The sequence below is a fragment of the Puma concolor genome, chromosome D1 (genome assembly GCF_028749965.1).
Source record: "Puma concolor isolate L17-30 chromosome D1, mPumCon1.1.hap2, whole genome shotgun sequence".
Taxonomy (NCBI): Eukaryota; Metazoa; Chordata; class Mammalia; order Carnivora; family Felidae; genus Puma; species Puma concolor.
In genome coordinates this window covers 98,992,445-99,005,110 of record NC_141676.1, presented here as the reverse complement: position 1 = coordinate 99,005,110, position 12,666 = coordinate 98,992,445, and the positions used below count along the sequence as shown (strand labels likewise).

The window sequence follows — 12,666 nt, the reverse complement described above, 5'->3', positions numbered from 1 at the left end:
AATAACCAGTAACTCAGCTAGTAATAATAATATAATTATTATCCATCAGGAAGAAGTGGGAGGAAAGTGAAGGTGGGAAGTATAACTGAGCAAAATCCTCAGAGGAGGAAGAAATGTATATTACCTAAAGGTAGTAAATCAAGAAAAAGAAGTATGAGGTTATTATTTCAAATTGGACCACCATAATAACTAAAATTTGTATGAAAAAGATTGGCACAGGGGCTAGAAAAAGATAACGTCAGCAAATGTTTCTCTTCTGAGTTGTTTACGTGTCTTATGTTGGTTTTTAAAAAGTTGCTTAAAAATAATATTTCTGTTTAGTTTTTAGTGCATTTTATATTAGAGTTTTGGTTCTAGCTAACCTGTAATTGAATTACGAATGTGCTACGGATGGATTGAAGCTCTTGTTGGAGACTGATTTTTTTTGGAATCGTTGTCTTCATTAACACCGTCTAAGGGTCTGACTTTCGTCTTTTCAGGATCAAAGCAAGTTGGAGAAACACCTGCATCTGGAGACTGCATGGATGGCACCCCTCGCACTCCCAATACCATCTTCGATTTCCCACCTCCTCCCTTAGACCAAGTGCAGGAGGAGGAGTGGGAGGTGGAAAGGTAATTCAGTGATATCTTATGGAGGACGCTTAGGCCAACTTCACCTATTTCATTGTATAGTATTCCTGTACTTTGTAGCGTTTTCCCCACATATGCTTTTAAGAAAGGAACTAGAGCTTATAGCTGGTAAATCTTAGACAGGTACTGAAATGTTTTTAATTTATTTTCTATTCAGTCATTATAACTTCCAGAAAAATTGTTTATTAGCCACTGTAGTTTAACCCAGTTTTGAGTATCTCTGGCATAAATTTCTTTTTCTTTTACTTTTTATTAAAGTATAGTTGGCACACAATGTTACTTTAATTTCAGGTGTGCACCGTAGGGATTTGACAAGGTTATACGTTCTGTTGTGCTGGCCACACGTGTGACTGCCATCTGTCCCCCCACAACAGCTATTACAACACCATTGACTGTATTCCCTGTGCTATGCCTTTCATTCCCCTGACTTACACACTCCATTAACTGGCAGCCTGGATCTGTCACCCCTTCACCCATTTTGTCCATCCCCCCACCACTTTTTTTCTGGCAGCCACCAGTTCTGTATTTATAGGTCTGTTCCTGCTTTCTTTGCTTCTTTGTTCATTTGTTTTTTAGATTTCACGCATAAATCGTATGGTATTTGTCTTTGTATTATTTCACGTAGCATAATACCCTCTAGGTTCATCCATATTGTCACACATGACAAAAATCCCATACTTTTTATGGCTGAGTAATATTCCATAGTGTGTGTGTGTGTGTGTGTGTGTGTGTGTGTACATATATATATATGTATATGTGTGTATATATATCACATCCTTTTTCTCCACATTCTCACTGACACTTGCTATTTCTTGTCATTGTGATACTAGCCATTCTAGCAAGGTGATATCTCGTTGTTTGATTTGCATTTCCCTGGTGATCAGTGATGCTGAATATCTTCCCATGTGTCTGTTGGCCATCTGTATGTCTTCTTTGGAAAAATGTCTGTTCAGGGTCTTTGGCATAAATTTCTTGATTACCGTCTTGTTTTTCCATTGACCCTTTATTCTCCATTATTTTTAGGGTGCCTGAACATGGGACACCAAAGCCCTTTCGAAAGTGAGTAATCCTGAAGTAACTTTCAGTAGAGGCATATTTTAAGAAATAGAAAACTAACATTCTAATTTTAAAGGAAAAAACCTGTACATGGATCCGTTAGATAGTATAAAAGAAAGTTCTTAGTAAACACAAACTATTCACAAGATATTTATAGAGTTATATATAACACATGTAAATCATTTTGTATGAGAGGATGATGTTTCAGGCCCTGCGCTAGGCAGTACTTCAGAAATATGACTTCTTTGCTGTAATATAAAACTTGTGCTATTTCCCGTTGTCCACCTGATGTCCTCAGAATAGAATTCGTTATTTTTTTTTTCCATCAGATTCGACAGCATAGCTTTTGGAGAAAGTCAAAGTGAGGATGAACAGTTTGAAAATGACTTAGAGACAGATCCACCCAACTGGCAACAGCTCGTTAGTCGAGAAGTGTTACTGGGACTAAAGCCTTGTGAGATCAAAAGACAGGAAGTAATTAATGGTGAGTGTAATTAGATTTTGTTGTTGTTCACACATAGTGAGTTTTATTAGACTAAAACAAGCCCCTGAGTCTTAGAGTTTGCTTCAAAATTTCTGCTAGCCTTTTGTTTTACATAAAAGGGAACTTAAACTAGATAGCTGATCCTTGAACTTTCCAACTCAAAAAATGCAAACGCTTCTATGATTCTTAATGATAATTTAAAAGGCAAAGGTGTTTAGCTTTTAAGGTATTTAAGATTCATAGCATTATAGATCTTGAACTTGAATAGTCATTAAGACAATATGGGTCCTCTCACTTCACTTTCATGCCAACTTATTTTTATGCATAGATTATGAGGAAGCTCAGGCTCAGGGTGATTGGTTGAATTAATCAAGACCACACGGCTAGCTGATAAGTGATAGGGAGAAAACTGGGAACCAGTCCTTCCTTTATCCTCGAGCAGTATTCTTTATTTTACCCCAGCATATATGCGACAGAAATGGGGGTGACACGGAGGCTGTGCCTTCCACTGACTTTAGGATGCTATTTAAATAAATATCCTTCCTGTGTCTGATCACTTTGAGATGTAGTGAAATAACAAGTCTGGCCTCAGAAATGAGGGTTTGTAGGCAAATGAGGTAACCAAAATACTAGGACTTCTGAAGAGGTCTCAACTGAAAGACTATATATTATTTGGGCTTTAGCTTTCTACTGTTGTTGGTGGGTACTACTGTGAAGAGACAGAAGGATTTGGGAGTACATTGTTACCTTTAATATACAGAATAGCTTTGAATGATATTTTTCATTTGTTGGCATTCAGCTCTTAGAGCCAGTATGTAGGAGGGTCTCATAGATTCAAGAAAGTGACATCAGAAATACTACATCCTTTCAAAACTGTGAACAATTATTATAGAGCTAATTTGCTGCTTAATTCCAGTTAAAGCTTGTGTTTGGTCTCATGGAATCATTCTAAATGAGGTATATTTCATATTTCCTTTTTTTCTGCTTAGAATTGTTCTACACTGAAAGAGCTCATGTTCGAACACTGAAGGTTCTTGATCAAGTGTTCTACCAGCGAGTATCCAGAGAAGGAATTCTGTCACCTTCAGAACTACGGAAAATTTTTTCAAACTTGGAAGATATTCTTCAACTTCACAGTAAGAAAAATCAACTCTGATCTTTGTGGTTAACATTTTTTTTTTTTTAACATTTATTTATTTTTGAGACAGAGAGAGACAGAGCATGAACGGGGGAGGGGCAGAGAGAGAGGGAGATACAGAATCGGAAGCAGGCTCCAGGCTCTGAGCCATCAGCCCAGAGCCCGACGCGGGGCTCGAACTCATGGATCGTGAGATCGTGACCTGAGCTGAAGTCGGACGCTCAACCGACTGAGCCACCCAGGCGCCCCGATGGTTAACATTTTTAATAGATGAAAGATTGTGAGTGCATAAAGGCACCATAACAGTAAAATCTTCTAAATGTATCCATGTTAGCATTCCTGAAATTATATAATAATATGTGAGCACATAACTTAAATAAAGAAGTGATCTGATGTTTGAATACCTCCCTCCCCAAACACCCACTCACACCATCAGCCTTTTGTATATAAAGTATTAGCACCAGGAGTTAAGGTCTAAAGTTGATGTCTAAGATGAAAAATATGAATAATTAAAATTACCCTTGGAAGTTTCTTATCAGTTGCAGTGTATGTGTTTTTAAAAATATATATCCAATACAATGATGTATATATTTTTGGATATATAATATACAGTATATAATTTCATGATGGAATAATTTTCAGGAATTAAATTATTATTGCTTCAAAGGTTTGAGTAAATATATAAAAAAATTCTACCTTGCTGGCTTTCCTTGGTTATAGTCATCTCAGACTTTTGTAGACACAGTTTCTCTTTTTGTAAGTCACTGCTTCTCTGTGATCCTTAATTCTCAAGCTTTCTTGCATCAAGGATGCCATCAGCACCTGCCAACGCCTGCCTACCAAATTGATGCCTTTTACGTCTTTGTGGGTGATCTTAGGTTTCACCGGCATGAACTGACAAGTTCAGTGTGATTATATGCACTGCCTGTGAATGGGAACGTTTTGAGAGCAACAGTAGGCAGAATCACCTGTTCTATTTAAATTTCTTTATGAGCATGGTTATGAGGGAGTCTTGAAGTTAGATGCATATTTGATGCACCTATACTGTATGTAATGTGCTAGTTTCCACATTGTTTTATGCTTTGGCACCTGTTTTTCAGAGAGAGCTCACAGGTATCTGTACGTATAAGAATTGTATTCAGATTTATATTTAAGGAGGCAAGAAGCGGCTATACTACTGTGAAAAAAAATTTTTTTTTGAAAATTTAGGCTCTCGGTACAACCAGTAATGCAGGCTGTATACTTAATTATTTTCTTTTTCTTTTCCCCCTTAGTTGGATTGAATGAGCAAATGAAGGCTGTTCGCAAGAGGAATGAGACCTCAGTTATTGATCAGATTGGGGAAGATTTACTGACCTGGGTAAGGAAATTTGCTATTTCATTTTAATGTTTTTATAGACACTTGAAGATCACATTCAGGGTTGAGTAACTAATCTGCAAATTTGCAAACTCATCCATGTTGCAAAGCTCCTGTAAAGATGAAAGGGGTCCAAGTATGTATTCTCTTGGGTAATATCAGTTTTTTGTTGTTGTTAATATCTTAGAAAAGGTGCTCATTCAAATTAAGTGCTCTTTTTTCATCAAAGATATTCTTTGTGTTTTAACAAATAGCAAAGCGACTCTTGATAAGAATAATTTAACTAATGTAAAATTTTAGCCGTCTTCCGTTGTCCAGGTCTCAGAATCGTGCTCTAAGACATTAAACAATTGTAGATCCAGAGCTACCATCACAGAAGTAAAGAAGTGACAGTTATTTACAGTGTAAGGAAAGAGTTCGGAGACTGTCATAGCTGTTTCATAGCTGTTCTGTTTTTCTGTCCGACTCTGTGAGTATGTACCCCACAGTATGTACTTCTGAGCCAAACCCTGTTTTAGATGCTAGGGGTACAGTGGCAGTCGAAGCAGACATGGCCTCTGCCTGCGTGGAGCTTACAATCCCTGGGAAGACAGTCATTAGTTCTTCCAAGTGTGTTAAGAGTTACAAAAAAGGGAGAGGATAGGTTATTAGGGGAAGAAATAGCAGGGAGACCCAAACTAGGACATAGAGAAAATTTTCATAAGGGAAAGTGAATTTGATCCAAACTTTTAAAGAAAGTACTATAGTTAAGGCTGTGATAATAGTAAAGTATATGATCCTGTTCTCAAAATGTTAACCCAAGTTGAACAGGAACTGGTTAGATATGCCCACAGAAACTTATTTTACATCAATATGCAGAGGGCTCGAGAAAATGCCACAAGATTTTGCTAACTCTAAAATGATAACTTTTTAAAAAATTAAATGCTAGAAAGTTGACTAAAACAATGTCCATCTTACTGCTTTTGTTGATGGTGAGATCATGGCTCAGAATCTACTAATCCAATAGTAGATCTTCTCTCAGCCACTTGACTCCTAGAAAAAATTGCGGAATCACAATCCGGTCTCATCTTGCATTTACTCAACTTTCCAAACCATCTTCTCACAAGGCCTGCTCTGGCATTATTGTTACTAAGGAGATTTAAGTCCTTGAAAAACCCAACTCACTTGACAACTACTTTGTGATGGTGTGGCTCGTTTTGTTCCTTGATCTCAGTGTGACAGTGAAGGTTGCAACTGCGTTCTCTTGGCTTGGCAGCACACTACTCAACTTGAAACAGAAAATCCATAGTATGACATGGTAAAGCATCAATTTGCATGTCAAATTTGGACTTAAAAGCTTAAGTCATGTGGACCTAAGATACCAATCTTGATTCCTATGCAGTTTCACTTGGATCTCATATAAGTAGTGTTTGCCACCAAGTGCCAAGTGAGATTTATCATTAATAAGGTACAGAGGTGCAGTCAGTCCTTTTGCCATAGTCCATTAGACTGCATAAACCTACTACATGGTACAAATAAGGTAGAGAAACCCCTTAACAGAGTGGGACAGAAGAAAATTAATTTTAGAACATGTAAGAAGAATCGTATTCTTTTGTTTTTTAAGATTTTTTTTTTTAAGGGGTGCCTGGGTGGCGCAGTCAATTAAGCATCCGACTCTTGATCTCGGCCTAGGTCATGATCTCACGGTTCGTGGGTTTGAGCCCCGCGTCAGGCTCTGCACTAATGGTGCAGAGCCTGCTTGGGATTCTGTCTCTCCCTCTCTCTGCCCCTCCCCTGCTTGTGCTCTCTCTCTCTGTCTCAAGATAAATAAATAAACTTAAGAAAAAAAATTTAAGATTTTATTTTTTTAAGTAATCTCTGCACCCAACATGAGACTCAAACTCGGGACCCTGAGATCAAGAGCCGCATTCTCCACCAACTGAGCCAGCCAGGTGCCCCAGGAGAATTGTATTCTTGACCACTGTGATGTACCTATAAAAAGCTAAGGAAAAATAGAATGGACTAACCAATTTGGTTAGTAACTATGAGGTACAAAGTGTTTGCTTAGGGCAAAGCATTGGCCAGAAATACTACAAGCAAAAATCATAAATAGGCCTTTAGATTTGCTCTATTTTTTAAAACAGGCTTGGAGAGTATTTTTCTGGTATTGGTCCCTTGAGATCACCTTATGTATACTAAGCTACTTGACAACTACTGTAAGAGGAAAAAAGCTACTTGAGGTTGGGATGTTACTTTCTTTTGTAAACCCAGCTGCTGTTAGTATATATATGGCACTCTGATTGACTAACATACCAAAAATTCTGCCAGTCTCATCTTTCAATGTGTTAAGTGTCATATTTATAATAAAATATCAATTGACACTGGAGCAAACTATTAAAGTTTTCACATTGTACGTATGCTACTTGAAGAAAGGATACCCTGAGTTTAACTACAAATGCACTACAGAAGGATTTTTCACAAAATACCTTCACATACAAACTTATGGAAATAATGGCTTTATTTTTAAAAAAAATTTTTTTAATGTTTATCCATTTTTGAGAGAGAGAGAGAGACAGAGCACAAGTGGGGGAGGGACAGAGAGAGAGGGAAACACAGACTCTGAAGCAGGCTCCAGGCTCTGAGCTGTCAGCACAGAGCTCAACGTGGGGTTCTAACTCACGAGCCCTGAGATCATGACTTGAGCTGAAGTCAGACACCTAACCAACCAAGCCACCCAAGTGCCCCTGGAAATAATGGCTTTAAATGGGAGATTATATGAAAAGCTTCTTTGTAAACTATAGAGCAACTATTATGAACATGAAGATGGTTAAAAAATAATTGAATCTGTACTTATATAAGACTATATGAGTGAGGCACTTCTTAGGTGTTTTATAAGAGCCTAAAATCAGTATATATACAAACTTAAATTTAGAAATTTAAAAATATCAGTAGAAGGTGTAATTTTTGGCAGAAGAGGTTCATAGACTCATGGGACCCTCCCCAGAGAGGTTGAAGGCATGGACCTCTACCCTCCGTGTGGATGAAGCAGCAGCGTTTCAGTTTTATTGTGACCGGAAAACTGATGACTTGTTCTGGGTTTTCATAAAAAGCCAGAGCCCACAGCTTTTCTTCCTAGAGCAGTTAGCAATTTTTGTGAAAGGGTCCGCTTATAAGAAAATCAAGTTTTAATCTCAGTCTTTAAGTGTTTTGTGTCTTACATTTCCCAAGTGTCAATCTTTCTGTTTCATGTCGAAGTGGCGTAGACTGAGCAAGTGATAAGCTGTGGTAGCCTGTGAGCAAGAAAACATTGGAACGTGGTCAGAAAAGGTCTGGCTGTATCAGGGTCGGACCTGTGTAACGGAAAAGCATTGATAGCGCACAGACATATGTAGATTTCCGTTTCTTGTCTTTTGAGAGTAATTAGTGGGGCGTGGAAAGAATCGTGGTTGTCTCTCATTTTGCCTGGCCTGAGATGGGCTCCATATGCCGTTCTCTATTGTGTTCTTTGCATTCCCGGCACAGTTCAGCGGACCAGGGGAGGAGAAGTTGAAACACGCTGCTGCCACCTTTTGCAGTAACCAACCTTTTGCCCTGGAAATGATCAAGTCTCGTCAGAAAAAGGATTCCCGATTTCAGACTTTTGTGCAAGTGAGTTGAGTGAGTCATGTAAGGAAAAAAATAATGCAACTTTTTTTATGGAATATGGAATAAACTGGGGGGAGTCTCAGACCAAGATTTTTAAAAGGATTATGTTAATGTTTTTGCAAGTCCTACATGATCTCTTAAATTATTGGAGAGTATAAAGGTGATGTTGGAATGGTAAATAATAAAGAATAATTATCAGGGTTAAAATACTTGACAGAGAAGTCCACATTACCACGGAGATATTGTCAGGAAGTGTCCCATGTACGCCGGTGACATAATACGGTCACAACATGAGAATGGGCTCATAACTAGCCAGGGAAGAGTGTAACCACAGTCATGCTTCCAGAGGTGTTGATATTGGTATATATCAAGGGTCAGTAAACTGTGGCCCACGGGCCATATCCAGCCTCTTGCCTGTTTTTATGGAGTTTTATTGGAACACAGTGTAATAGATTTTTACTGTGGTACAAATTACCACAAACGTAGCAACCTAATGCGAATGTATTATGTCACAGTTTTTGTGGTTTAGGAGTACAGGTGTCATTTAGCTGGGTCCTCTCTTCATGTGTTTTCACCAGACTGAAATGAGAGCATCAACTGGAGCGGCAGGTCTCATCTGAGACTTGGGGTCCTCTTCTAAGCTCCCAGGTTGTTCACAGAATTCATTTCCTTGTAAATGTATAACAGAGACCCCTGTCTTCTTGTCGTCGTTGACTAGAAACTGCTCTTGTCTCCTAGAGAATGCCCATATCTCTGCCATGCAGCCCCATAGGCAGTTTACAAGGTGGTTGTTTCCTTTCTTGCAGGCCAGAAGGATTGTGTCTGTCTGACAGCTTTCTTTTAAGGACTCCTCTGATTAAGCCAGACTCGCCTAGGAGTCACTCTCCTTTTTGATCAATACAAAGTTAACTGGTAGTAATCTAATCATATGAGTGATATCCTATCACATTCACAAGTTCTTTCCACCCTCAAGGGGAGGTGATTATACAGGTGTGTGCACCAGAGAATGGGAATCTAGAAGGCTGTCTCAGAACTCTTTACTACACACGGCCATGTTCATTCATTCACGTGCTATCTATGACTGCTTTCGTGCTAAAACAGCAGAGTTGAGTACTTGTGACAAAGACTGGATGGCATGCAAAGCCTTAAGTATCTATCGTCTGGCACTTTACTCAAAAGTTTGCAGACGCCCTGTTAGAGATGAGCTGGTATATATCCGGGCTGATGATCCATCGTGCCCACTTTGGAATGGCAAATACCAAATCAGCCAACTAACTTTTGGTAGGAATGCCAGTCATAGGAAAATGTAGCTAGATTTTCTGAATATGTAAAGATAAAACTTTTATCACAAACAAGCAGTTCTTAGAGTTGATTATGGATATTCTCAGTTTTTGCTTAAACAGGTAAGAAAGAAGCCATTGGCTTAGTGATAAAGGCTCCCCTCCCCCATTACGTCAATAAAGGAGAAAGCCAGAAGTACAGTGAGACCGTGTTATACCTTGCCATGTTTTAAGTCTTGGTTTAATAACCAGGACTGTGATGTTGTAGACGCATACATGATGAATATATGGTACATGTTAGGTAACTAATAAGAATCACAAATTCACCTATTTTACTTTAATTTTAGGATGCCGAGAGCAATCCGCTGTGTCGTCGTCTGCAGCTGAAGGATATCATTCCTACCCAAATGCAGAGGCTTACTAAGTACCCTCTTCTGTTAGATAATATTGCCAAATACACAGGTACAGCATTCTCACTGAAATTAAGAAGCCTAGGAACACAACAAAACAAAACAAAAAACCCATGTCCTGCTGAATAATCTCTCACAGAGTCCTGGTGTTCGAGGGTTTGATTTCCAAAGAATATGGCAACATTTCCTAACAAGATTCAGTCCAGTCTTCTTTAGGCTGTTTGATTTAATATGCTCCATTAGTAGCTCTTAACACAGCATTTGGCAAACTATGGATCGTGGGCCAGATCTGGCTCATCCCATATTTTGTAAAAAAGTTTTATTGGAACATACTAGTGTTCGTTTGTTGACAAATTGTCTCCGACTACTTTTGCACCAAACAGAATTGAGTGGTTGTGACAAAGGCCACTTAGCCCCTCAAAGTGTAAAATATTTGTCATCCAGTGCTTTACAGACAAAACGTACATCTGGCGCTTTACAGAGAGCACCAGCCCTTCCTCTAGCATACATCATATTTGCTTTGAAGAAGGCGTATCCTGGGCAAAGAAATTCTGTGTATCTAACACGTACCTCCATGAAGCCCCAGCAGTGTGCTGTAACCCCAGCTCTCCTGTTTAAAAACAGGAGGTCAGTCTGAGTTTCTGAGTTGAGCTTTTAGGTTCTTACACGTAGTTCTCATTAATAATTTTATGCAAACTATTTCCTGTACCTGAAAACTTGGAAATACTCATGCACGTTCATTTGTGAACACACCTGTTCCAGATAGGTGGGCCGTTGTTCTGAGGGTTGTTGTCTTAAATATTCTAGTTTTGTCATTCTTTACATTGTAGGCCTCAATGTAATCTCAACACATTTTGGTGAATTTTATCTTCTTTTAATGATAAAATGTTGTAATCTGTTTTCTTTCCTTAAATATATTCTCAAATTCAAAGAAACGTCTTCTGCAGTTATTTTGAGTTCAGTGTTACCGTTAAACAGTTATTGCTGAACAGGTTCCCTGGACATAATCACATAGGCTGTGCCCTCAGGGGAGATTCCAGGGGGAGAAGGGGTCCCACTTGTATAGCTTACAGCATGAATGAGACCCACCCCCTGGAGTATGTAACATGGTGGGGCTGACACTAATGCACAGCTCCTTGAATTTGGGCTTAATTTGGGCTTATTTGTCTTAAGACATCTCACCTGCCCAAAGGCTATCTGAATTGAGATTCTGCTGTAGATTTTGGCCTGATATAAAAATATTCAAACTCTTCATACATATATATATACATATGTGTGTGTGTGTGTATGTGTGTGTGTGTATATATATATATATATATATATATATATATACACATGTATATGTGTGTGTGTGTGTATATATATATATATGTAAAATGTATGTTCTTTTCTGACTTCCTTTATCTTACATTTTGGATTTTTCTTCTATACTTAGAATGGCCAATGGAAAGGGAGAAGGTGAAGAAAGCTGCAGATCACTGTCGTCAGATCTTAAACTATGTAAATCAGGCTGTCAAGGAGGCAGAAAATAAGCAGGTAAGAAGGGAAAAACAAGAAGATATAGGATGACATAGGGAGAGTATTAAATTAGTGTTACCTGGGATCTGTGAAATAATAATTGAAATTATCATGACATAATTGACAGGTGGAGCATTTGTTGGCTATTCATGTAGTAGGTGGGTCCGGTTCAGTCTGTGGTAGAGCATCAGTTTTGTATTTGGCTTTCTTGAGCATCTGTAGTTGTTCGGTCTTTCATTTATGTGTTCATTCAACAAATATTTCTAGAGCACCTGTATCCTGAGTGTATGCTGAGTATAGGGTATAGAGTGCTGAAGTAAATAAGTCAAGTAAGTGCCCACATTGAGCGTAGTTTCTGGCAGGAGAAGAAGGTACCGAGCAGATTGTGGTGCAAGTATTTTATGTAATAGCTGCTATGAAGGAGACTTTGGAGTGCTAGGAGTGTATAGCTTAGTGCTGGGGTACAGGGAGAGCCTGGTTTGAGGGTGTTGGGTGGTAGCCATCAGAGAAGGCTTCTTTGAGGAGGTGACATTTAAGCCAAGCCCTGACGAATGAGTGGAAATCAACCAAAAGAATATGGAAGGGGGCATCCTTACAAGTAGAGGGAGCAGCATGTGCAAAAGTCCTGGGGTAAAGAGGAAGCATGGTCTGTCTGAGGAACTGAAAGATTAGGTTAGTGTGGACCATGCCTAAAAAGTGAAGCCGGAGTGCTAACAGAAGGACGCACAATAGGCCAGGACCAAGTCACACGGGGCCCTGTAGACCATGTTTAGATTCTGATTTTGAGAGCAGTAGGAATTCATTACAGACATTTATAAGAAGAGTGACGTGTCAGATTTTACACTTTGTAAGTATCACTCGTACTGGTCCGTGGCGGAGGGGTGGAAGGGGGCAGGGAGGAGATGAAGGAGCTCAGTCTGTTGCAGCAGTTCAGGGCAGGTCGTGGCGGCTCGAGAGGTACAAGAGTTGGAGAAGTGGAAAGTAAAACTAACAGGATTTGGTGACTGATTTAGAGAAGGATTTGAAGGGAGGTGCGATGGTAGGAATAAATCCAAGGTCTCTGGTTTGCACATTTGAGTGGACAGGACGAGTGAAGAAGGCCCCAGATTTGTAGGGAAGATGAGGAGTTCAGTTTGAAATATCAGGTGAAGACGGATAGTGTGCCGTTG

At 39.1% G+C, this 12,666-nt stretch overlaps 1 protein-coding gene across 5 annotated transcripts in view; it reads left to right on the top strand.

Annotated features, from left to right (window-relative positions):
* ARHGEF12 (Rho guanine nucleotide exchange factor 12) overlaps positions 1-12,666 on the top strand; it is a 149,780-nt gene that overhangs the window by 121,478 nt on the left and 15,636 nt on the right. For all 5 annotated transcript variants that reach the window (XM_086678852.1, XM_086678850.1, XM_086678851.1 and 2 more), the window contains 8 exons: positions 480-612; positions 1,654-1,689; positions 2,016-2,170; positions 3,160-3,306; positions 4,583-4,668; positions 8,167-8,292; positions 9,917-10,031; positions 11,415-11,515. In XM_086678852.1, the coding sequence (XP_086534978.1) occupies positions 480-612; positions 1,654-1,689; positions 2,016-2,170; positions 3,160-3,306; positions 4,583-4,668; positions 8,167-8,292; positions 9,917-10,031; positions 11,415-11,515 (899 nt within the window). The remainder of the gene's footprint in view (positions 1-479; positions 613-1,653; positions 1,690-2,015; positions 2,171-3,159; positions 3,307-4,582; positions 4,669-8,166; positions 8,293-9,916; positions 10,032-11,414; positions 11,516-12,666) is intronic.